The following is a 27383-nucleotide window of genomic DNA, read 5'->3' as shown; positions in this document are numbered from 1 at the left end:
GGTAACATCCGGGGCCTTGCAGAGTTCACTCCTAGAAATCCAACATGGCGGCCGAGGGAGGAGGAAAAGAGAACGAACTCAAGACACAATTTACCACCAGAGAGGGCACTTACAAACTGCTCACCCTCTCAGAATACTCCCGGCCGAATAGGGTACCGTACAACGCACAGGGCTGTCATCCCGTCAGGGTGTCTTTCATCAACGTGAGCGGAGAAAAGGATGGCTCAGGCGACCGGATTTGCTTCAACGTCGGCCGCGAGCTCTACTTCTACCCGTATAAAGGTGTCCGCAAGGTAAACAACCGTTCGGAAGACTTCAACAATATAGTCGTATGAGTCTTGAGATGTAGTGGTGGGTAGGAGGGGATGTAGTGGTGTGTCTGGTGGCGCTTGTGGAGAGATTTGTGCGTGGTGTGACGACGTGAACACAGCAGGTTTTAGGTGATGGGGTGGCTAGCTTGTTGGTAGGCGTGTGCGAGTGATGATAGTGAGGCGTGGACACTTGCAAACAGGTTTTCGTTTGGATCTAGTCTGGTGGGACGGGCATGGCGTGCCGCCAGCACATCGGGTCACGACGTCGAATTAGTCTGTACGTAATCCATAAACCCAGCCTGACGCATTAGACGTACTTTGTTGCCGCACGCATCCCACCTGCTAGAGCTACATGCACAAGGTGTTCTCTTTTTTAGTGTTACCTGCCAAAACAGGTGTGTTTCTTACCTTGTCATCTTCTCATGACTCACCTAGGAACGAAGATAATTGTACAAGGAAGAAGAGGTCGTTCTTGTTATGCAATTTCTTCCTGGTAAGAATGACATGTAGCTCATCATATTAGACTGGATTGGCCAGCAAGATAAATGAGTTAATTTAGGGCCATTTGCGGTAGGACATTATAATTTGCCACCTCCCACCCATCTCCAATGAATTTACGTTTTTCTTGTGCTGCAAATTAAGCTAATTTCGAGATCAGCTCAATGCAAAAGAAAAATAGCTTGTCTCGTTCGTTCTTTTCTCACTAAGTTTACATGATGCTAACCATACTTATAAGAAGAGTAGAGTTTACGGTCAAGTAGGATGTTCTTCCAGTTTTTTCTTCCGCTCCTTCAACCAACTGTCACAATGGGTTTATGTAGATAGTCCAGTGTTCCAATATACTTGACAGGATGGTTCTCCACAAAGTTGTCAAATCTTGCTTTTTAAATTCAAGCATTTACTAAGGGTGCATTGACGACATATAAGAATGACTTATAAGCCATCTCTAGAGGCATAGCATCTTGAAGTACACTTGCAAAAGGTCATATAAGCACAGCACGGGGTATTGTATTTTTTATTCCTCTATCATGAAGATGCATGGACATCACTGCCAAAGTCTATTGAGTAGTGAGTTCAAAGGACCTCACTGCTATAATGGTGCCGGACCACATTCATCAGTGTTGATACCATCTTGTGTACTGTGAGAATGATACAGACAGCAGTTCTATTTGGGAACGAAATGCCACTTTGAACCCTTCAGGATTGCTTTCACCAGTTTGACTGGTCAACATAGCCCATTCTTAAGGTAATGATACCTACCCTTTAGAAGTATCAGGCAAGCCCAGAACTTGGCATAATGTTCAGAGTCAGACTACTTATCATGTCATCAAGATATGAATACTAGAGATAAACTGGCGCTGGTATACTTGTACGTCCTCTTTGTTATGCTGCAGTAGTGGTAAAATATAACACTTAGGAACTGGCACTGGTTAAAGTTGAAGATCCTCTTTTGTTATGTTGCAGTAGTGGTAAAATATAACACTTAGAAACCTGAACGTCCTCTTTGTTATGTTGCACTAGCGGTAACACTTACTGTGCTATCTTATCTGAAGTACTGATGTTATGTAAGAGATATGTATCATCTTAAGGTATTCCTTGTGCATGTCTAAGCATGTGGATGTTGTATGTTGTAACAGCATCTTTACTTAAGTACTGTCACTTATTGCCAACAGTATGCTCGGAGGCTTTCTGTTTTGTTGCCAGTAAATAGAAGACAAAGTGAACCCTAAGGACCCGGCCAATTTGTTATGGAGTCTTAAAGGAGTCTGTCATTCTCTTAAAGGAGTCCGTCATTCCATGCACGTATCATCTTCTCTGCCCCCCAGGTGCCAACTCACCTGTAAAGGGGAGTCCCAGTGTTCTCTGTGACCTATGGTAATGTGCCATTGGGAGGTCTGACCTTTAAGTAGGTCGTTGCAGGGGTCTTGCGGTATTAGATGGTCTCGTGAAGCCAGTTAAAGTACAGAAAATTGTAGACTTCAAGCATTTAGGTTGCTGCATATTAACACACTGACCAAATATATAGCAGCCGCATAGTATACCTCAGTTCTGGTAGCTGTATTTTATTGGAAATTTGAAATGATACTAGAATCTATAGATTGGATTTGCAAGGCATGACAAATTTGGTGTTAGTTTTGTTACAATTGTTATGCCACCATTGTCAAGTGCAAAGTCATATGTCCAAGGTATTGACATGTTATGCCATGATATCGACAAACTGCGGAGAGGTAATTACTTTTTTGGCAGTCTTCGCATTAATGATATATTTTCACCACCTTTCTTCCAAGTGTCTCTAAATGCCCACAAGTGGCATGTAGTAAATGGCAAAAAAGTCAGACACACCAATAAGAATTATAGCATTTTTGCGATTTGAAAATTGTGGTTTCTAAAATGTTAAGGCTTACAAAGTGTCTGTTATGTTATACATATGTTATAGTGCATAGGTTTTTATAGCAGGTCTCAAAGGAACAATTACAAAAACATGTTCCACTTTTGGTTTCAATATGTCACTAGGCCGGGTCTGCGTCACTACATGCACTAATAATGTCAATAGATGAAATGCTAATATCTCAGGTCAGTGATGTTTTGCTATAGATTGATGTTAGTTACATGGTGTGTTAGATTTGGGAGCGACGAGTTTGCTACCTTGTATTTTGCTTTTTGTTCATCCATACATTGTTTTGTTTTTCAAAAACCGATGAAGGAAATGATTGGGTAAAGGTAGTTTCTATTTTTCTGACTCTTTTTCTGACAACCAGACAAGTCAGTAAATGTTGTACGAGCTGGTGAAAGAAGCACTGATACATGCATATGGCGTTTACAATTTGATTGGATTAAAACCTAAAGCATTGGACTGATTAGTAAGAGGTGGTTTAAGTTGCTAGATTTGTTAGGAGAAAGTTGATACAATCGGAAACTGTAACAGGAGGCTGTATATGTGTTTCTTGGGGCAATGTTTGATATATTTAATCATGGGCCCTGCCACCCTTGCCATCTTTCTTGAGAATGTAATACATGTTTTTCCACAAGGTAATTAATTACCTGTGTTGACAAAATGCTTGACACAATTTTGCTGTGACATTTTCAATTCCAGTTGCCTTGACAATCGAAGACATACCAGATGTGAAGAGTTCTAAATATAACCTGGAAAGATTGGCCGTGTAAAAAATAATTACAAACGTGTGTTTGGATAGTGAATAGTGTAAAAGGCTATAACAGCAAGGCAGGCACTGTATACATATGTAGATCTTCAGTGCATTTTATGCATTAGATTGACACTACATTGGACATGTATGGGAAAGCACTAACATGTCATCAGATACAAGAGAAAATAGAAAAGTAGCATACACTCAATTGGGTCAAGGGCATCTGGTAGGCCCTAGCAACAGGTTGTAGCAAAGTGCAACCAATTCTGAAACCAATTCATTATCATTTTATGACAGTCTAGATGTTCTAGTATGAATGATGATATAGGCATAAAAGCAATGAGTCAGTCATTCTACAAAGTTTCTGTATACAGCTAAAATTTGGCGTGTTGGTTTTCTTGCATTGCATTTCATGTAAATTGCATATTGTCTACAAATACTAGATATATCATTTGCACCTCAGCTCGTAATTATATGCTGTAGGTACCTTGATTTTTAGTTTTAGAATTAGATATTTAGAACAGGATTATTACGGTCATTGATCCACAACGTAAAGCAACGTTTATGTAAGGGATTCGTGATCATCTGGCATTAAAGCCTTGGCAGCAAGTACTTCCCCAACATCTTACAAATGTAAAGTTTGCTACGTCGATGGAATTAACAGCTCAAAGAATGTGCTCCTAAGTGGGAGCATATCCTTATCTTGTAATCTGTTATGATTATGTGGAATTATATGGGATCTTGATTCAAACTCAAAAGAGTCAAGTCGGTAAAATTTTTTAACACAGGTACTTAACTTAAGCCTTCCAGTGTAGCTTGTGTTATGCCGAAGGGTGGTTATACCGGCTAGATGGATACAGATAAATGTATTTTTTTGAATGTTAGGACTTCTTAAAAAGCCAGCAATTAATAAATAAGAAATGACACTCTTAGCCAGGTATGCTGTTTCTCTGTATGGTTGGTTATATGAGATTTCATCTTGTGTTCTATGGACTGTAGTTTTGTTCAAGCTAGTACATACATGTGTGTATCAGGCTCAACGAACAAGACATTAAATCAGGTGACGTGACAGTATTGCTCCAATAAGGTAAAAAGGAAGGTTGTGCAAGATTGCAAAGGCATGTACAGATGTACCCACAATTTGGGCGTGGTAGGATGGAATCTTTGCTTGCATACTGAATGAAAGATAAGGAGTGGGCCTTAGTTTCAAGCTGCAGTTTTGTCCACAGCTCAGTGAAAGTGTTTGCATATTGAAATTAACTTCATTAACAATTAGACAGGTGCTTTCACTTTTTTTAATCACCTAGAATATACAGTAGTTACAATGTTTTGATTATGGGTCTGGAATATTACAGTGTTATCGGCATATTCAGTATGTTTAGAATTTTTTAAATATCATAGTAGTGACGTATGATTCCTTTTATCAAAAAGCAGCAGTCACTCTTGATGGATGACGTAACCTTCATTTGTATCCTAGGGAAGAGTGTCCTTGGCCTGATGAAGCAGTTTAATATACATGATTATACATTCTACAGCCATGGAAGGCATGCGTCACCCTTGCTTTCTGCATATCAGTTCCTTCCAGTTCCAGTGAAACACATGTACCGTGATATTACCAATTGATGATAGACATACACGGTGTGGTGGTCATAGAAAATTGCTCTTGTTGTTCGACATAGTGCAACACATTTACAGACATTTTAAAAAAAGAAATATGACAAGACAAGAATTATCGTGTTATATATACTACCGGTATCATTATAGTGACCTGCTTGAGTCATAAGCCCCCTAGGGTAGGTCATGCCATGTAGCTTTAGTACCTACTGTCAGTGGAGGCAAGAATATAGTAAATACTAAATATTCATGAACACCAATAATGGGATAATGAGTTCTTTTCATGACAGACATGGATGATCATGGACTGTTTTATATTCAACTGGGAGCGAAGCATCTACCATATCCTTGTATTACTAGTAAGAGCTTTATGCATGTTCACCTGGAAATAATTGATACATTTTGTATGAGAAATTTACATAAACAAGTCCTTGCTTGAATGTGTGTGTTTGTATATTCTCCAAGCAGAGGTTTCAGTAGTAGTGGCCACAATTTTTTTGGGTCTACCTCGATCGCTCTAGCTCACCACTAGCCATCCCCCTCCCTCCCTCCAAACCTCTGCTTGGAGAATAGTGTTTTGTATACACATTTATTTGGTACTGATACTTGCATATGCATACATGTAGTCTAATGATATGTCAAATGTGGATAATTATTATGAATGATAAAAGCATTATGTGAATTACATTACTAGAACGTTGAAATATTTCCAACTGTTTTCTGCATTCGCCGCCAGAAATGGCAACATACCTGTTCATTTCTGAAGACAAGCAACCTGTCATATAACATTAGAAGTCAATTTTCAGGCATTGCATTCGTAACAGTGTGCCTTTTTTGGTAGAGATATTGGCGAAAAAGTCGAGTCGTAAGTATCTGTCAAAAGGCGAGATTAGCAGCTACATTCATGCATATTGCAATTGCTGCTATTACACATCACATAAATACACATAAAACCCTGTGTCTTTCCTTGTAGAAGTAGTGGAAGAGGTTTCTTTCTTTGTCAAAAGATGAGGACTCCTGGGGTAGTTATTTATCAGTGTAAGTGATCTACGCTAATACTACTACTTAAATTGCCAGGGGATCACCTTTATTCATGGGCATACCGTAAATGCATTCAAGTTTGCGTGGTTTTAATTTCGCGGTAGGGAGAAAATGGAGTGTTCGCAGTGGTTTTAAGTTCATGTTTGAGATAATTGTAGACAAGGTGGTAGGAGGGAAAAATTTGCAGTGGTTTTAAGTTCGTGGCAAGGAGCTTACTGCGAAAACCGTGAACATACATGTAAAACTACCACAAACATTTCTGCATTTACAGTAACATGTACTTTTTAATGGGGGTTATATTGGAAGAAGAATACAACCAAAGGTCAATTTAAAGTACAGAGAGATGGTTGAGGGAATAACGGTACGGCATAAGGAAATGCTACATGCCCATGTATGGTAGGATTTCTAAGATTTGCTATCTTGGGGAAATACATCTGCTATATTGGCTGTATCTGAATTAAATGTCCTCACACAACCTTCAGAGAATAGGCTAGATGGGTTAGTGGGCGTCGACATACAGATGCAGTTTCCGCGGAGGACGGAAAAGCGATCATCCTGCCCTTGATGATATCTGTACGGCACGTCCTCACCACGGGAAGGGAGGAAGTGTTCATCAGAGATACTGCGTGACCATCCATTTCACTAGGTTGGGGGTCTCAGAGACGGCCACATGAAAGAGAAATGAACTAAAAACTTATGTCCAAAAGGGATGAAAGCCTACATTTATGTGTTAGCTTTGATATGCTTCAATGTGTTTTATTGCCAAGCTTTTGACTAACAGCCTACAAAGTCTTGTAGAATAACAGACTGCACTAAAGGCCTCATGTTTTTACAACTATGAAAGATGAAAGTAACATGAGCAAAGAGAATGAAGTCCGCTGTCTTTCATGTCGTATATCTTTCTTGTCTTTGTTCCCAGACTTTCAAAACATGTTTTCGGTCTGTAAAAGGAAAATGAGTGATGTTGCTGGTAGGTCATATGAGAGTACAAGGGGGGTGTGGTCAACAGGTGGCATGATGTGTTTGAGTAGGGTGTGGTGGTGCATGAGTGGTCTGGTCTGAATGAAAGGGACACAGGTCATTTAGGAGTGGGGTCACCGGGGGTCACCTTATACTCAGTGAACTCTCAACCCCATTGGAGTGTACCTCACGTCTTGACTCCTTTGTGGACTTTAATAAAGCTGTATCGTTTAGGAGTCAGTTTACGATGGGTCTGCTTCAGTTTTACTTAGGTTTACTTCACAAAACACCTTAAACAAACAGTATCTGTAAGCTTGTGTGCATGCCGAGAATGTTTGCTGTTTGCTCTATGGCCTTAAAGTAAACTCCTTTATAAGATGTGCAGGGTAAGAGAAGATGATGATGCTAAGCTGTTGGTATTAAAGGATAGTAAAAGTTAACATTGACCAGAAAATATTAATCAACTAAAATTGGATTAATTACAGACTTTCTAATTACCTACGTCAAGAAGGTTATGTTTTCAGTTTGTGTGTTTGTTGACAGCATAACTCAAGAAATTGTGAATAGATCTTTATGATATTTAGTAGGTGGGCAGTGGTAGAGATAAAGGAGCCTCCGACGTCAAATTTGACAAGGCCTCCTAGCATCTGTCTACAGTATTGCAGCAAAATTTTTGGTTTTCATATCTCGTGTTCTGCACATGCTATGGTCGTTATTTTTCAATGGTAGATAACTCTTGTTGAAATGATAATCTTATGGTAATAGGATTAAAGTCACCTTTTTCTTTATTGTGACTCCAAGTGTGTAGATTTTATGGATTAGATATTTACAGAAGTGACATATATATGCTGTATAATTATAATCCACATATGTGTAGTGCAAGTTTTGTGCTGTTAGCCACCCTTCAAAATCTGAAGGTTATACTTATATAAGCTGTATTACTATTAGACCTACTCAAGAGAAGACCAAATCACTGTTTTCAGATTCCCATGCTGGCTTATAAGACAGGAATTGTAGATCTTAGCTCTCCTTGCTTGATTCAGCAAATGTCAAATGTGACGCTCAACCGTCTGGGAAAGCAAAAAGAATTATGAACACACATATTGGGATATGGTTGAATGAAAAGGGAAAATAAAGTCCTATGATATATGATAACTTATTACATTTGCTACAAACTGCAAGCAGTGATACAGCATACTTTTTAGGGTACATCCATACTTTCTTGTTTGTGACAAGCTCTGTTATTAGCAGCAGTTTCTTAACAATACGCTTCAGAGACTGATGCCTTACATTATGTACAAGTGACATTTGCAAATGGAACATATTCCACCCAGATTTCATTCTTAAGGTTTTAGCTTCTAGGCTGAGACAGGCAATTTCACCCCTGAATTCAACATGTCTCCGACAGAAAATGAGAAAGCTGTTCCCTTGATTGTCGTGAAATTTTACAATTTCTGCTGCACTGTCTATTTACCTTTGCCAAGAAGGTTATGTTTTTGATAGTGTTTGTATATATCATGTATGTACATGTATGTAGGGATGTTTATTTGTGGTTTTGCAGCATATCTCAAGAAGCTGTGGACGTATTGTTGTGAAATTTGGTATATGGTTAGGTGTTGTCTTAGAACTTGCTTAGAACTTCAGGATTTTCTATTTCGTGTTAGATTTTTAAAAATAAAGCCCCCGTTGACAAATTCATGCCTATGTTAGTTATATAATTTTAGATTATAGCCTTTTTTTACAGACAATTACAGTTCTTGATTCCTATCCAACACAACCAAATTGTCATCATGTCTAAAGTCTTTTGGGGGTCTATGTGGCCCCATTACTGTAATGTACATGAAACTTATTGTATTAATCAGGCTAAGGAAGACTCTTGAGATATCATTGTAGCTAATCATATGGAGATGATGAGTCCTTTGTGGATTCTTAAACTACTGGTGACCTGCTACAGTAGGATTAGCTACATCATGTAAAATATATGGTGCCACCATTTTCAGCAAGGGTCATCAGATGGACATTACATCATCAGGACTGGTCCATTGGAAAATCGGGGGGTGAAATGATTTGTCTTATGTCACACATTGATTATGCGTGGTCATGAGTTTTCATTTCATTGCCAACTCTAATTTTGTTTGACTTCCTAATTTTGTATGACAAAAAAGTCCAACTGTAGGAAATTCTTGTCTAATTTTGTTTTGGCAATACAGTATTTTTATCCGTTTTGTGTAAGAAATCAATATGCAACATTATTTTTCCAGCAAAGATGTTGTATTGGTCTGTATTTTTCTCAAACTAAGTAAAGCAACAAGGTTTTACAAAACATGTAAATGTCAGGCACTTTGAAAATCCTAGCCTCACCCTGCTATATGTTAATGTCCTCCTGCAATTTGTAGATGACTGTTATCGCAAACTCTGCCAGTGGCTATCCCGTGCTGCCTCATTGCAGAGGATTATGTAATGTTGGGTAACATAAATTCGGGATTTTTCCGATAATGGTTGACTGAAATCAATCTAGCAGAACAATAAACCATCCTTTTTTTCTATTATTCTGTCGGTATCATGTACTATCTTTGCACTAATCATATATATGGTAGATTTTGTCTCTAGTCGTGCTGACACCATAATATTTCAACTTGAAACTACCGTCCGCCGCACGCACAATAACGGTGCTGTCGTACAGGGGTGAATATTAATTCGGGAGAGAAGATTTGTCTTGAATATCTTACCGCTAATTACATTTTATACAGCAGCTATTCGTTCCATCCTTGGCTTGAGGAGAGTGCTATGGATATAGACGTGTCCAAGTAAAAAAATACACGAAAAAACGGCCGTACCGCACACATCAGGCCTACGGGAACAACCCGTGTGTTGAGTCGGTAGCTATAGAACGTCAAAGTCGACACCCACCGTCATGGCAACGTGTACATTATTCATGGAAAGTTAGCCGGATGCCGTAGCATTGATAATACTACTATGTCCATGTATTCCTTGTTGTGTTAGGAGCAAACTTTGAGGAAAATTTCGTCCTCAGTCCACAATCACACGCAACATTTAGACAAAAAAGTGTTCTCACAAACCTTTGTCGTCTGCTTGACAACAGGATTCTGGGTAATGATATGGCGGCGGGAAAATACACGTGCCGTAGGTTGTAGCAACAAAGAGGGGTTTTGATGATTGATCACACTTAGAGTTAGAGTCCAATTATAGGTCAGCAATATTAAGAAAATAAGTTGTCTTGTAAATGATTGTGTTTAGCAGGAAGCGGATGTGACATTTGTCTTATAAACCAGCCGAAAACGATGTAGTGTGATTCTCCCACGAAGCCCTCAGACTGTGACAATAAGGGACGGAGAGTTTTTGTCCTCCTCGCCTTCTAATGCATGCTTATCGAAGCTTTTCAGACAGTGTTCTGAATATGTAAGTCTGTCAATTTTGCATTTCTAGCGGTATTACTGATGTTGCATCTAGCACATATCCCTAAATACCCCGTTTTCGAAAAATCCCGAATTTAAGTACCCCACGAATTCATGTTACCCAACGTTATGTATCTGATGGTGGACTGTTTCCTTGAACTTGACAGAAAATCATCCTTGCAGTATGCAAGTTTATGTCTGTGTTAAACACACAAGTCCTAATAGTGCCAGGATTAGGGCTATTTGTATTCCTAAGGAACATACTGTAATGGTGTCCATTGTCACCTTGTATTGCATATGACGTGTTGGCACACCCCAATACTGAACATCAGAAATGGAAGCCTTGTGAAGTAACAGCTCCTTCCAAGAAGGGTTGTACGCCCTTATTTGAAGAGTCACATCTATAAAAGGATGCTTGAGAACTCTTGACTGTAAAGGGATGGTCGAACTTAGATTAGAAGCACAGTTGTAGTATTACCCTGGGCAGGTGATAATATCCTAATAGGGGTCTCTGTGAATACCTGGGCAGTTTTATCTCAAGGTGGATTCCTAAGGCCACCCATTCTGAAGGACCATTTTGCGTAATCGTACATCTTTAAGTTTAAGATCGCAGTTTGGCCTGTAGTGCAATGGACGTTCTAAAGCAAGAAGGCTTAGAGTTAGAGATGGTTTGTGACTGCAACTCTAAATGTTGGTATCTGTGACAGTATTAAGTGTGTGTATGTCTGTAAGACTAAGAGAGTTTGTATGTATTTGTGTGTGTGTAATTTGTGTCTGTAAGAGGGTTTTGTGTATGTAGGTGTATGTGTGCAGACTAAACCACAAGGTTTGCATGATTTTTTGCCTGTGTCAACAATTTGTCTGTTATAACAGGACAGGTCATTGACTTTTTACTCATCAACTTCTGAAGATGATGTCACTCATGGAGTAAACAGTGTAGTCTTTGTAGTTTATAGCTCAGGGCTGATCATGAGGGGCAGGCAATGTATTGTTGATATATAATCGAGGATTTTGGGGCCGAAGGGTCAAAAAGTTTAATTAGATGCGAACCCTGACCCCTCGGCCCAGCAGGGAGACCAGTCAGTTCACTCTCCTTGCCTTGAAAATGTGTGAGTTTCCATAGCAAGCAGGTGTTGTAACATGAACAAAAATGTAGACATATCAGTAGGTCAAACATGTAGCCTTCTTGGTGGAGGAAATTACAATTTTTTTAATGTGATAAAATGATAGTTGCAGATGCATATTCTTTTTTAAAAGAGGGACATATTGGTCTGTTTCATACACCAGAAACACATATGTGTGTTTCGTTGATATGGCACTAGTCATGAAGTATAAGTGTTTGGTACAGTTTTTTTGGCAAGCATGGATGTGGGATCATATTTTCACTCAAGAACATGCAAGTATTCCCAGTAGTCGTTGCACATTGATATAAGGTAGCTCCTATGGCCAGACAGACACATGTACGTCCAATTAGCGTGTGTAGCTGTTAGGCCCCTGGGGTCACAACTGACCCGGGTCCAGACAGGCAGGTGTTGCAGACGCCCCCATTACGGCTTGCTGCAGCTGTCCTTTATGGTAGATAGTCCCATAATGTGATGCTCAGATTGCCTTCAGCAATTTGTCAGGTTGTGCAGGTTTTTGTCAGTGCCTCAGGGGAGGAGCCAATGTGAATTATGACCAAGCTGAGGTGAGGACAAGTGTATGATTTTAGGGGCAGTCCCTTTGGGACATTGAGTTTCTGTGGAGGAATTTACCTGAATTGTGGAGACTACAGGAGTATAGGTGTTTAAATTCATTAAAGGATAGTGGTTAGTTTGAAGCAGTTGTCTCCATCGTTTTGTTCTGTCATACAACACTGACTGAGGACGGAAAGTTGTGGATGAAACATCTGGTTGATCCAACACCTCAACTAGAGATTTGTGAGGGTCCACCCAAAATGGGTTTAAATCTCACTCAAGCATGGCTGGGAAACAGGCCAAGACATTGTTGCCCATTAAGTCTTTAACCTCCTTGGTCTTGTATACCATTTAGTACATATTTTTGGGTACTATCTGTTACTTCTACTTGCATCCAATTATCACCCACCACTCAAGACATTGCCTTATAAGTTGTATCAGGTATTGCCTTGGTTTAAAAAGAAACCCCCAAAGTAAATAAAGCAAACAGTTATCTATGATATGTCATCTCTTATTTATGAGCAACACTCCCTGAACAAAATGTCAAAGTTAAGCTTTGTCTGGCAGTCAAAATCAGCAGTGAATTCGCTTTGAATGATTTTAATTCTCTTGAACTGGTAACTGCTTCGTAAGGAGTCCTTGCTAATATGAACTGCTATGAATCATGTTTTATGTGCTCTGACAATGTGTTGAGTCAGATATTCTTCAATGTCGGATACCCCAAATGTTGATAAAATGACGTTACCTACTTGTGCTGACTTCCTGCAATTATTCCTGCTCACAGCAGCTCCTAGACATCTGTTGGTAAAGGTTAGTTAATTTATCACAATGGTGAAATGGAGGTGAGTTATGGCCCTACAGTTGCTGCAGTACTGAATTTGAATATTATTTCATCATGCCGCAACTTCAAGGCTTCATGAAATATTAGTATGTGACACATGCTACACTCGTTCTTATTTAAATGTACAAATTTTGTAACTTCCATTATTGTTTGAAGATAAGACGTTCCTGACATAAAGATTTGCCACATGTACGGTGCCAAACTGTCATTTTTATGACGACTTAAAACTTTTCTGGCTTTTAAAAATGACAGTTTGGCACCTTATATGTGGCATACATGTATCTTAAGTTAAGGTCAGAAACGTTTTACTTCAAACGGTAACGGAACCCGAAGTTACAAAATGTGCACATTTAAATGAGAACGAGCTGCTAGTGATTTGGTATATGTTATAGTTGAACATGTTGCATAATATTCTTTCATACAAAACTACAGAATAGAATGTCAATGGTTTTGTGCCTGAATGTGCTTGACAGCACTTCAGGTTTAAGCACATTCCATTGCATTCACAATCCAGCTGTCATGAAATTTTATTTACATTGAGACAATATCAATATGGCTTTCTGGTAGAAAGGATCTCTTATTTATTGGTGGGTTGTGTAATTGAATGCTTCCATCATCGTGCCTGGGGCTCAAATTTGATTACCGCTACCAGTGGTATAGAACATTTATCTCAGCAGCAACGAGTCATAATGTCCCATGGTGTGTAACGCATGGTAGGGAAAATTTGCCTTTAATAACCACAGGTGGGGAGTTATGAGCTCCATCTGTTCATGGGGAGAAATACAGAGTCGCAAGAGCAACTCTGGAGGAAAGATCCCAGCAATTCGGCGTTGCAGTGGTGTTATGGCAGGGTGTTTGGCCAACCTTAGAGACCCTTGGTTCAAATCCCCTTACATGCCACATTGACATTTTTAACAAATTTCCTGACTTCATTAAGGAGAAAATGAGTACCTAGTTTTGGTTAGGGTTGTCCCTACCGGGGGATTGGACAAATGGAGGACCTCAAGCACGTAAAAGAACCTGCCACGCTTATTGAAAAGGCAGGGGTCCTTTCCGGTGTGAGTGGATCAAATAAATCTGCAGCTTGTACGGTTCAGTAAAAACCTGGTGTGTTACACCATGAGGCAGATTACCAGATATGCAAAACAGACAAACAAACAAGTCCCCATTTTCACAATTATTCTTAAGTTTTGCAAACTTTACTACAATGAACCCATAAGTCGTAAATAAGTTTTGTATTTGTAAGAAAATGGAATATCATGAATTTATATATGTTTGGAAAGAGGTACAGATGTCCCATATGGGTGTAGTTAATCTTAATGACGTTTATGTGAGTACCACTGCCAACATGATGAAATATGATTATTGACGTGCCGCTTTTCCAGCAGGAGTAGAAAAATGCCTTACGAAGGAGTTTGCAGAATGAATTATAGCTACTTTTGTCTGAGGAAGTGTTTGTACAGCATATATGTAGGAACTAATTGCTTTGAAAGCCAGTAGCCCTTGACATTTTAAAAAGAGATTGTTGCTGAATATTAAATTAGACACTATGATCATGTTTGAACATGTTGTTTTCGAGTTCAGTGTGTTCTCATGCCTTGCTGTTCTTTTTTAGTCAACTCAACTTTCTTGTGCAAGATTTTCTTTATACTCAAAATTCTAAGTACCATTTTGTTTTCTTCCAGACAATTACTGTTTGTCCTCAATTTTTGAATATCTTGCAAAAGTAGAATACTGATGTGGTATATGGTGATATATTCTATGATTATGCAGGTAGATTGACATTCTAAAGCTGTTGGGTTATGCTGCTGACATAACATTTGCAGCTGGAAGTGAATAGTTTGGTGGGAACGAATTTGTTGATGATAAACAGGTCCAGAAATATCACAACAGAGAAGTGGTAGAAAAAGAACAGTACAATACATGTCGTTTTCTCCTTGAAGTAACTTGCGCTTGTGTTATGTGCATGAGTGCTCTCTGAGTCTCGGCTAAGAGCGGCTTATTTCCCCAGTTGAATTTGAAAGCCCAGATCTTCACTCTTTTAATGGATTGTTAAGGAGGCGTGAGGGGGAGGAAGAGCACTGTGAGTGTGCTGATGTTTTGATATGATTATCGCAGCGCCGACGATATGAAAGATTGATTTTTGGTACCGTCAGAGTTCCTAGATAGGCCGTACCCTGGATACGATACAACATTACCGGAGACAATTTGGTCTTGCTGACGCATGTAGAAAGCTGCGAAATGTCAAAATATTTTGATGCAATTTTCATGGCCTACATTGCATTAAAGATCAATATAGGAGCGTATTGACTGAGCTGATGACAGCTAAAGGCAACACTGTGTAGAGAGCATGGCAGCCAGTTTATTCTTCTTTCTCCTCACATTCAAAAACTTACAGAAAGGGTAGAATTTTTAAAGTTCAATCAAGGTGTGTATGCAATGATAAGCAATGTCTAGGTCTAGCATGGACTTCATTTAAATTTAAATTAAAGGAATTTACGTATGTCAATTCCTTCCAAGTTGGTATCTTTGCCGTTGAAAAGATAGATCTCTGTAAGGAGACAGTACTCTTTTGGATATCTCAAAGTGTCCCACAGTATAAACATAGATGATTGAATTAGAGACCTGAATTAACTGTGTGGGTGGAGCCATGACTCATTGCATGCCCCACTCGCACACATGCCATTCTTGAACCCAGGCCACCTCAACCTGCCACTCAAATAACTGTGGACACACACCAAAACAAACAAACAAACAGACAGAAAACATAACTTTGTATTCACTGAGAAATAAACAATGCCATAGACTCGTTTATTGGGTGTTGAAGCGTTCAGCTATTCCTTTCCTTTTGTATAACCATCATTGACTTATTGATGGGACCATATGGACGCCTACCTAATTTGCATTACCTGACTCGGTGCAAAAATCTGTATGCCATCTCTACGACTGTGTGCATGGGAGCGTGGGTCGAAATTTATCATTGCTGTGAAGACAAGTGCTGCGCAAATCAACGCAGATGAAAACGTGTTGGTGATACGTATTCGTGGATGGTGGCAATGTTTCATCTTTGTTCCCTTGGGAAGCCAAGTTCATGGCTGCTCTAAATGGTATATCTAACTCACCACGTTGTCACATATGTGTCCTGATCCTCAGAAGGACTTTGCCGACCTGTATCTCATTGCTGTCAGTAGATAACGTATTGCCCCATGTATGTTCAAGGTTCTTTGTCTCACCTTTGGGGCTCCTTTGGGTATGAATGCCAATAGCAGACACTGATACAGTTGAAATTCAAATATTAACTGACATTTGTGCGTACCCCAATATAGACAGCTGTTTTCTGAGATGTGTGGATTTACAAGAAGTGACTAGGACTCATTGAGTAGGCATACAAAGTAGAAATATATATTGACAAATATGCACACTTTCCACTTCCGATGATGTTGACCTTGGATTAGATGGATTTGTTTGTAGACTTGGAAAGTTAGTGTGCTGTATTCTCCCATTGTATAATTTTCCTGACTGAAACAGCCTTTATGATCTCTACCTTTCTAAATACTTGGTAGAACTGAGCGGTGCAATCGTTTGTGTTCAAATATTAATCAAATTAGATAAATAACGAATGAATTACCAGAAATTTTAGACAGAAACTCACAATCAGTCACATACATACTACATGTACCAGCATTAAAATGAAATGTCTTCAATCAATTACACCAACTTGTTAGGGTTACTGTAGTGTTAGGGTTTTTGTTCATACTGCTGAAACCCAAGATATTCTAGCAATCTATATGTTAAGTTCTTTTGTGGAGTTCTCTTTCATGAACTTAAAGGTACCATATTTCATCCTCCCATGTACAGTACAGCCTTGGACTTGGATGGATCGATTCTCCAGTTAGACATGTCTGTGTTCGCCTCCCCTTGATTAGGTACCATTCTACATGGTCGCTCCGGCCGTGCCCTTGATTATGATTAATGCGCCATCTGATTGGAGACGTTCTTTAGAACCACCTGCAACCCGCTCCTTGGCGGAGTAAATGCGGCAAGAAACGGGCACGATTTCCCGTCTTTCTCCTTGGTTAATCCAAATCCGTTTCTCAAATCAATTTGGTGTAATCATCGCTGGCATCGTGTTGACATTTGTAAGCAATTTCAGCTCCTGGAGAATTCATAAATACTACTTCTGCATGTAATAGGATCCTGTGTAACTACTTTAGTGCATTTCGGGACGACCTTAGCGTACGTTGTGTATGTAAAAGAGGCTGTTGCTGGCTTAGCTATGGAGATCATCAGCCTTGAGTGACCTTGTAGCCAGCTAATGACTAAATGTTTATTCCCAGGGGGCTGCATAGGGACTTTTTACTCCTTTTGTTTTTTTCTAAAAATTAGATCCGCTGTGATCACTTCTCCTCTTCAGAAAAATCAGCAATTGTAGAACGGATTTGGGACAAAATGTTGATCAGTTTGGGCAGTGGAAGTATGATTATTCATCTTCTTCAATTTTTACCTTCAGAGTAAAAATATGATAGAATTTTCCCTTTTTGAAAAAGTTACTGCAGCACACATGCATGTTCATACACTAACTATCTGTAAAAATACATTTTTGTTCTTCAATTTGCTTTGTGGGCTAGATTAAGGCTTGTCCATCAGAGGAATAGCAGCAAATTCATAGGCTGATCAAACAATCCCTGTACTCGTGATATATCTGCAGAGGGTCATATCAAACATCAGTTATTGATATTAGGACTGTTAGCAAAATATATTCCAGAGCAATTTAGGTTCACCCTCACAAAAAGAGAAACACAATTTGCTCAAGTGATGTGGAAAATGGCAGTCCAGCTATTCTACACTTGTAATGAGATGGGGTGCGGAGGGTAATGGGTCATTTAGTCTTCATGGCAAATTACACTGCATGTCAGTCAATTCTGCAATTGGGGATTTTGGTATGGACCTCACATAGCGTTTATACTTCAGAAGGACCTGACAAGCAGCAATGGGTAATCTGAAAGTGTCAAGTTATTTCCTTTTACTCCTAGAGATGACATTTGGATGAGATGGTAGAGCTATAGCTGGCAATACATATAGTGTGTGTGTTTGTGTGTGACTGTGTGTATGTGTGTGTGTGTGTGTGTGTGTGTGTGTGTACTTCCTTGCTGTTCCAGTAGCATGTTATATTTTTACAGGGAGGGGTTGCCCAATAGACCAATCCTGTCGAACACCATATCGAAGGAATAGAAGACTCATAGAACCCCATGTTCTATTCAGAACACCTCCGTCAAAAACAGCTTTGGCGGGGCAGAAATGGCACGTGTAAAGCAGGATACGTATATCTGGGACAGGTTTTCCACTCTATTGGTTGAATGCATGCTTAGAACAAAAATGAATTTAAAAAGAAAATAGATCGGGCACTCAAGGAGAGGAAGCTTGTCCCACATGCTGACTACTACAAAGTCCGCTAGCGCAGAGTTTCGTCACTTCAGTTACTGGTGTGTAAAAACTAGTTAACTTGAAAGTGAACAGGGAAGTAAAAGGATGCATTTTAATTCTTAGTTACTAGATACCATGCAGCTGTTGTGCATGCAGTAAATACAGTGGGAACCTCTCACAGATGTATGAATCCTGTTTTACACGTGCATCGGCTGCTTGTCAGAAACTGGGCGCTGATGCCCACCGACATAGGAAAGCTGTGCGGCGCATACCGCTTTAACATTGACCGAAAACATTACGTTCTCACCGCAACTACATCTAACCCTTCCTGAAACAACTCTACCCGGTGGATACAGCACTCTTATTTGGCCCGCTCTGAAAGGGTTTCAATGCCACAAAAGCTAAACCGAAGTCAGTGGCATTATTTTCAACCTAGCCGCGGCGGCCATGTTTGGTCCGTCAAACCCTGTTTTTGACGGAGGTGTTCGAAATCGAACAGGGGGTGTGGCTTTGGGATCGGTCTATTGCAAGGCACCTCCTTGAACACAGGACCCCCATTTTATGTCCCTTTCGAAACTAAATGTGTGTGAAAAGAATTTTTTTCAGAAATTCGCAAAGTACCACCAAATTGTACAAGTAGCATGCTCTTTCAAATAACTTACAAAACTACTGTAACAGTTATACATGTACATGTAAGTATAGCTTCTAGTAACATGGTGCCCTTGAAAATCAACAAATGACTTTCTGGATTTGAACTTCAGAAGTATCCATTGGTCCATGTAGTTGATATGGCTGCCCGCCTCAATTATATCCTGAGCTTTGTAAATGATGAAGGATGGACTTATTTATGGCAACTTCACCTGAAACCCAGGTCAGAAGAGCATCACGATAAGGTCCCCCCCCCCCCCCCCCCCAGCAAGCATCTTTTGAACTGCAGGGAATGATGGAATACCCAGATCAAATTCAGTTGATAGTGGTCCTTGGCATGAATCTGGGGTTTGATTGGGCAGAAGATAGATACTGTCACAAAGATTAGGCTGTGCATCTTTTATCATGTGCAGTATTAAGTGAATTGTTATATTAATTCTGATGTTAGACCATCGCCTAGAGAATATGAACATGAAAGCACATGATATTTTTATAAAATAAATTGCACTTTCAGGGCTCGAAATATTGTGTGCATATGCATTTTTGTACACCCAACATTGGAGCTGTACACCTACACTGTAGATATTTGTGTATGGTTACATACATTTTTGTTTCGTAATGTAAATTGTAAAGGTACCATTGTACCAGTATACAGCATGTTATTGACATTTAAGTGTCCAACAGATCGTAAAACCTTTGTTTTATTTCTTAGCTTTAAATTTTGGGCTAATTGCAATCTTTCAAAGCTCAAAATTTAATCGTGTTGGCAAGTTCTACAGTTTTCTGTCGTGCGCCCAAAATTTTTCTGAGCCCAAAAATCAAATTTTGAACCCTTATATTCCCTTAACCATGGCTTTGTGGGAATATGTAAAACTATAATGTTATCATTTGATGTCTATTGTGTACAATTTTGTTGTATTGCTCTTTTTTCTTAGTGGTCTACCTCGTTCCAAAACGATTAAGTAATATAGTATTTCCATGAACAAATGATGAAATCTTGTATAGTGACCGTTCTTTCTTGTTTGTGTGTTTATACAGGCAGCTGATTTGACCAAACCAGTAGACAAACGCGTCTACAAGGGAACGTTACCGACGTGCCATGATTTTAACCAGCTGACCTGCACCAGTGACAGCGTCAGCTTGTTAGTAGGATTTTCAGCCGGACAAGTGCAACTCATCGACCCCATCAAGAAGGAAACTAGCAAGCTTTTCAATGAAGAAGTAAGAACCTATCTTGACATTTGTGTGATCAGCAAAAGTACTGCAGTGTTTAGAAGGTTTTACACTGAGAAAATGTGGACTAGTGTTAACTATTCAACATTCTATGAGAAACTATAATATCTAAATGTAATTCAATCTCTACAATAAATTGGATAAGAAATTGAATTGAAGAGATTGAATTGTTTTTTAATATTGTTGACGTGGCGAAGCCACATTGCACTACCACTAGCTACTTGAAAAAGCATCATGCTTCACCTTAATTGAGGATGCCTGCTTTACCTTACTTACCTTAACCTGGATGTCTAACCTTCATAAACGTATGAGACACTTTGTACGGGAGTTGTGATAATTGATATTTTACTCAGCGTGATCAGACAGAGATTGCATGCTATATGACTTCATTAGATTTGTTGCTTTTGATGTAAGAACTCAGATTGAACTTGTTTATCACAGGCAAGCAGCTATTGACAGAGATTAGAAACCAAAATAGCCCAAAGTAAAAAAAACAGCATTATTGGATAAATACCAACAAAGATAGTATTGTACAGAAGCGTATTATCATTAGATGGAAGATAGTTGCTCTGTGTATGCCTCCAGTTCTGTAGTGTACTCATACTGTTAATATATGTTTATCAAAACTTCTTGCCTTCCACTGACACAGACTATTTTTCCCTTGTGTTCTACAGAGACTAATAGACAAGAGCAGGGTAACGTGTATAAAGTGGGTTCCCGGGACAGAAAACATGTTCCTGGTGTCCCACGCCAGCGGTCAGATGTACATGTACAACGAGGAGCACCCCTGCGGCACCACTGCACCCCACTACCAGCTGCTCAAGCAGGGGGAGGGCTTCTCCGTCTGGACCTGCAAGTCCAAGTCCACGCGGAACCCCATCTTCAGATGGGTCGTGGGCGACGGCGCGCTGAACGAGTTCTCGTTCTCCCCGGACAATAAGCACATCGCCTGCGTGAGCCAGGACGGTTTCCTTAGGGTTATAGATTTCGACCAAATGGAGTTGAAGGGCATGATGAAGAGTTATTTCGGAGGACTGCTGTGTATATGTTGGAGCCCCGATGGTAAGCTGGTGGCAGTAGGGGGCGAGGATGACCTAGTGACTGTCTGGTCGTTTGCAGAGAAAAGAGTAGTGGCCAGGGGGCACGGACACAAATCCTGGGTCAGCGTGGTCGCGTTCGACCCCTTCACCACGATGGTGGTGGAGGGGGAGGCGGGGGATTTCAGTGGGAGCGACGACGAAGGCGACGACACGCAGACGACGACGAGTAGAAACAACCCGGGATCTAATCCCGGCTCCAACCCCGGCTCCATGAGGGAGCGGGCGAACAGTAGTCACTCCCGAGCGTCCATCTGCAACGCGGATACCAGCAACGTGACGACATACCGGTTCGGGTCGGTCGGCCAAGACACCCAGCTCTGCATATGGGATTTGACGGAGGACGTCTTGTACCCGCAGCAGCCTTTGACAAGAGCACGGACTCACACGAACCTCACAAACTCCCTCCCGCTGCCCTCGGGCAGTGCCACCATGCCCAGGTGCAACAGCCTCCCTCACAATGCAGTCCACTCCACAGGGTCGGCCCCGAACGCCAAGGAGAAGAGCTTGACAGACGGCTCCATAGCCTCCGGAATCACCAGCAAGTTCGCGACATTGACTCTCGGGGACAGGAGAGACAAACACGAGAAGCACGAACACAAGAGGAATTACAGTCTGTCTAGTAAGAGCAGCGACAAGTTGAACTCGATAAGCAAAGGTCACAACGCTCACTCCAAAATGTTGGAAGACTATGCCAGGCTGGGCACCCCCTGCTGTCCTAAACTGGACGAGGTGCCTCTATTAGAACCTTTGGTGTGTAAGAAGATAGCACAGGAGAGACTTACAGCCCTTGTGTTTAGGGAGGACTGCATAGTAACGGGATGTCAAGAGGGGTTCGTCTGCACGTGGGCCAGGCCAGGCAAAGTGGTGGGTGTCTGCAATGTATGACAGTTTTCTACTTATTACATGTATGTGATGTTCACTTAGTAAACATTCTTAACATTTTTTTTACCTTCTCCCTGCTACTTAACCCCATAGCCAATACAAATTCGGCTACCTTAGCAGGTTGAAGATTAAACGTCACAGAGACAGAAAAAAAGGTATCAGAGAAAAACACAACTTCATCGTAAAGGAGACAGGATGTGAAATGTCAAATTTCATGCTTATTTTGTGCAGCTAACACTGTGCATCCAAGCTAGGACCCACAAACGCATTGCCGACTTATTGATGTGTGCATCCTGCCCTCCTTAGTTATACCTACTGTACATCCTCTGCCAGAAAGTGAAGAAAAATCCTCATGTTTTATTCCATCGACGCTCTTTGGCCTTGTATATGTTTCTTGAGCCCTTTATACATTGGTATGTCATGATGTAAATGGGAATCTGGCATGAAGTATCCCCCTCTTGCAGGCTGTATTTGCCATAAATTCAACTGCATGTACAACTGCATGTACTACATGTACAGTTTAGATTTGTTTCTGCAGTGACACATCACGCAGTGTATTTATCTTTAACCCTCTGAAATGCATAACCACAATATGATGGTCGTAACTTTCAGGAATGTAGAATGTTCTTTTTGCAATGTGTTCTTTTTGACCAAATACAATAACTTTCCCTTATCACACATGAGAAAACATAGCCATAGAGGGCACACGCTTTACAACACCTTCAATTATTGGTACGGGCTGTTTTTAGCAGTAACGGGATTCAGAAAGCTAGAAGGCAAGCAAAAACATTAATACAGGTTTAGTGTCTCTGTTATTATTCACAGGGGTTTTTAGAATAAAAGTTGCATGTATCGTTAAATTGCCATGTTGTGGCTAGTTTGATTTTCCAACCCAACAGTATTCACTGTCCCTCGTCTCATATTAGCTCTCCCTTAGTCTAACTAGTTGACAGTTGGAGCACCACGGAAGATCTGTCAACTAACTCTTCTCAGTTTTCTGTTCTTCTTAATGTTTCATGATTTACAATGTAGATGCTCGTCCATTCTGTGATATCATCCTCCCATCTCTTATGTTGTCTACCCATCTTTCTTCCACCCTGGACGGTACCTTGCACTATAGTTTTAGCTAGTCTTGATGGCTGTGACATGTGGCTGTACCACTTTAGTTTTCTTTGTTTTATTTTACTGTGATTAGGAGGTCTTTTACTTTACAAATGTTGTGCTCGACATTGAAGTTATGTCATGTGTCCTTGTGTGTTTTGCCCTACAGGGTCTAAGTCAGACCTCTTCCACACACTCCACGGGCGGAACGGTGGTATAATCCCCGTGGGCGGGGCCCGCGTCGTCGGGAGGGGCCCACGTCACCGGGAGGGGCCCACGTCACCTGGAGGCAGCAGCACAAGCCAACACACCTGCACCACCTGTACATGTACCTGTAGACAGTTTTCTGTACTCTCCTTGTAACCAGCATGTGGTTCCCTCATGACCCATGTGTTCTGTCTGTGAGTAGACAATTAATGTGTTAGGACTGGCACAGAGATAAGATTTAAGAATCACGAGCAATGGCTAAATGAATAAGTCGAACATTTAATTCTGTTGTAGTCTTAGGATCGTCTTTAAGTATTCTTCCAGGAACCTCAGCCTTCCTTGTCCCACCTACATGTTAAAGTACAGTACTTTAGACAGATACTAAAAACAGAAGAACCTTTTCATACATGAAACTTCTATAAGCTTCAAGGGGTAAAAGAAAAGCCTACATAGATTCTGCTATACTCAGACACTTTCTCTGGTTAATTGTAGACAACAACAGCCCCCCCCCCACCCCACCCCAGCAGAAAGAAAAAAAAACTGGAATGACATAGACTTCTACTTCCTTATGGAATGCTTTGTATACTTTCTTTGTAGTGCCTGGCCAGATGTTTGTATATAAAGTGTTGAACAGGAAGAGAACACAAAATTCAGCCCTCATACATTTGTACCTTTGAACAGCCCAATGCTAAAATAAAGGCAGTAAATGTTTTCCTGAAAATAAAAAACAAGACACTTGCAATAAGGCACATCGGCAATAACATTTTTACCCTCTGATATCTTAATGTACTCGTCAATTCCAAGTGTTTGTCTCAATTCAAAGGCCTTCTGTGTAAAATGTTTGGAACAAAAACAAAACAATTACAGATACTAGGGAATTTGTTAATAACCTTATTCTATGAAAGTAGGACATCCCCATATACCTCTTTCAGTCGTAGCATTTGTTGTCTTAAACTCTGTGGGAATGGTAACTAAGAAAATCAGGACTTGTACGTTTCCTTTGCCATCACTAAGTTTGCTTAGTGTTCAATTGAAGGTAACCTGCTTAACACAATATTTATTCTGAACTGTAACTAAGAAAGTGTAAATGCAAAACCGGTGATTTTTAGTGACGGTATACCATGCGCTAATTTTATGGTAAATTATAAGGTTCCTAATATTTAAGTTAAATTGAGCCACCTATGCCTTTGTCCTTGCATGAGATGTAATTAATTCCTGTGGTATTTGTATTTAAAGAAAATGTACAAAAGATTTCCATAAGAAGATATGACGATTATGAATTGAAGTTGAAGAGAAAGGATGCAATGATGCAAAGGGAATATGAATAAGAGCCTTATGAAGTGAAAATTAGTCAAATCTATCAAAAAATGACAGATAGTTTACATGTAGATCTGTCTTGATAAAACCACTGAGAACAAAAGATATATTGTATGTAACCAATAATTTTCAAACCCTTTTTGAGAGTATCCAAAAGTAAAATCGAATCTTCCCTTAGTAGCTTCTAAATTGTTACTCTTGGTCCCCATCTAGTATTTCTACACATCAACTTAACACTGAAGTTATCTCGCAGTACTGGGCCTCAGATTCAACATGCTGTATAAGCAGTGCCCTACCTTCCATTCCAATTTCAATTCAGACTATTTTACATTGGAAAGAAAGCCATACATGTATTTTAAGTACACCTGGCCATGTGCTCAATGCAGTAAGTATTAAGAAAACATTATTCAAAGAGGCCTTTTTTTATTGTGATTTGCTATTTCAAGTGAATAATCATGACCCAAGTGGGATTTGATCATGTAGCACAAACTAAGGACTGAATTAAAATTAAATTCAGAGTCTGACAAATTAAAAGTATGATAATGTTTATAATGTTGGAATTGACTGTAATTTAAAAGATATAATGAAATGTCTCTGCATGCGTCACATTGTGGTAGAAAAGTGGTTTAATTCCGTTTAAGAATGATACAAGGAATCAAGTCTTTTTAAATGAAGTAGGGAAAACGGCTGATTTTAGGCTATGTTTCAGTAGATTCGATCAGGATGTCTGACCATAGACATGTCCAGATACCAGGCTAATTCTGTTAACTTTTCTGAAGGGAATCATGGAAAGTGATTTGCTGGTAGGTCTAAACCCTGTGACTGTAACTCCTAAAGTTTTATACCATAAAAAAAGTGCTCTGTATGGAATATTGTAAGTGATTGTTGTGTTTAAGTCTTGGGAAAGCCTTTCAAACCTCTAACCGTTATTTATCAAGAAGAAAACAACCCTATTTATCCTTTGCAAACCTATGACTGTGTTGTTGACAAGATACACCATATTTACATCAAGTAAATGACTTGATTTGGCATATGCAAATGAATGGCACTGGCTGATAAATGTTAACCTGACAGACCAATTTTTATTGACTTTTGAATTTAACCTCATTAGGAAAGGATAAGAAGACTCGTTCAAATGCCAGTCATGAACATTTAATACATTTTTCAGCTCTCTGTTCTAATTATTCCTCCTGCAATCAGTATCTGACTACCACTCAGTATAAAATGCTGTAGTTTTCTTTACTTAGTATGTCTAAATTTCCAAGGGTGTGTTGAAAAGTAAGGTATAGCTGTCTCCAGTGTGTATAATGGTCCGAAAAAGCAAACCCCTCCCTGTAGTTTTACGAGTATTAACTGTTCTTGGTAGTAGTGAAAATAGAGAGCAATCGTTATGACCTTTATTTGTACAAGTGAACTACCCATTCCACATGCTCTGAGCAGTGTACAGTCTTTTATTAAGTATTTTATAACGAGCACTCTTGCCTAGTAGGACACTTGTTTGAGAATGATTTGATGTGTTGACAATAGAAAGATATAAAACCATACTGCAGAGAAAAACAAATAACTTTGAAAGTACATTGGAACTAGAAAACAGAACACTTTCTCCTAAGATTTCCTCCTTTCATGGGGAATGTTCCTGTCAAATGTCAGAAACTTTTACTGTGATAGAACTAAGAACCGAAGTCACCACGGACATTTTGACTGCTTTGCTAGCGTCTTGGTTTCTAAAGAAGAAATACTTCAGGCGGTATTGTGACTGGAGTTTAGTGTGTGCAGGAGAAACCTCAAGGGTTTTGCACACCATAAATAAGACATTGATGTAGGGAGGGGCACCTTATATTGTACAGAAGCTGCAAAAAATTTTATTGGCCTGGTCCAAGCCCTTTATAATCCAAAAGATGGAAAGCACTAACCCCTCCAGGGCCCTGTGTATTTATGTACAGTGTACATAATACTTGATAGATAAAGAAAAAAATACATGGCTACATGTAGGTAGAGCTGCCTGTATGTACCTGAGAGTCGTTTGTATAATCTGCTGCAAAAAATCACTACACCTGTGAATAAAGTATTCTATGATAAATCTATCCACGAGTGTGTAACTGTCATTATTTTGTTATTTCAACTAAAAACAGCGAACAGAAACTGAAGCGATTGTTAGGCACTTTGTGATATTACTTTGTAGATCTTGTGGGGGGGGGCAGTCTCTGCTACAATGTCCTTCGAAATTTGCTTGTTTTCAGAAGAAAAATCAAGGTTTGGGAAACAACATATCTGTCATCTGCACACTTCTCATAATGAAGAGTGCATGGCATTTTCAAGGTAAAGAAATTCTTGTGTGTACTTTGTAATGAAGAACAGTGCAACATGCTGACATCTTACCATGGCATACTGTAAAAGGGGAAATGTGCGTGGTGGTTTTATTGTTGCAGTGACATCTTCGCCGCAAACATTTTTCCTTTTACAGTA

The 27383-nt window shown here is 39.8% G+C and overlaps 1 protein-coding gene across 2 annotated transcripts; it reads left to right on the top strand.

The window, feature by feature from the left end:
* The first annotated feature begins 2 nt into the window (after positions 1–2).
* Positions 3–27001, top strand: LOC136432483 (WD repeat-containing protein 20-like). 2 transcript variants are annotated; one of them, XM_066423797.1, is made up of 4 exons: positions 3–293; positions 20116–20298; positions 20985–22274; positions 23563–27001. In XM_066423797.1, exons 1-4 carry the CDS (start codon positions 45–47, stop codon positions 23611–23613), a joined length of 1773 nt encoding a protein of 590 aa, XP_066279894.1. In that variant the 5' UTR covers positions 3–44; the 3' UTR covers positions 23614–27001. The 2 variants fall into 2 exon arrangements, with proteins under 2 accessions (XP_066279894.1, XP_066279893.1); XM_066423796.1 differs by having other exon boundaries at positions 20985–22289.
* The last annotated feature ends 382 nt before the right edge of the window (positions 27002–27383 follow it).

Source organism: Branchiostoma lanceolatum, chromosome 4 (assembly GCF_035083965.1).
Source record: "Branchiostoma lanceolatum isolate klBraLanc5 chromosome 4, klBraLanc5.hap2, whole genome shotgun sequence".
Taxonomy (NCBI): Eukaryota; Metazoa; Chordata; class Leptocardii; order Amphioxiformes; family Branchiostomatidae; genus Branchiostoma; species Branchiostoma lanceolatum.
The sequence above is the reverse complement of the archived record's forward strand: the minus strand, read 5'-3'. Positions and strand labels throughout refer to the sequence as shown.

Excerpts from the sequence above, each read along its gene's own strand:
- LOC136432483 (XM_066423796.1), top strand. The coding sequence starts at position 45 with ATGGCGGCCGAGGGAGGAGGAAAAGAGAACGAACTCAAGACACAATTT. Across the intron at positions 294-20,115 it reads CGTATAAAGGTGTCCGCAAG|GCAGCTGATTTGACCAAACC; the intron begins GTAAACAACCGT and ends GTGTTTATACAG. Across the intron at positions 20,299-20,984 it reads GCAAGCTTTTCAATGAAGAA|AGACTAATAGACAAGAGCAG; the intron begins GTAAGAACCTAT and ends TGTGTTCTACAG.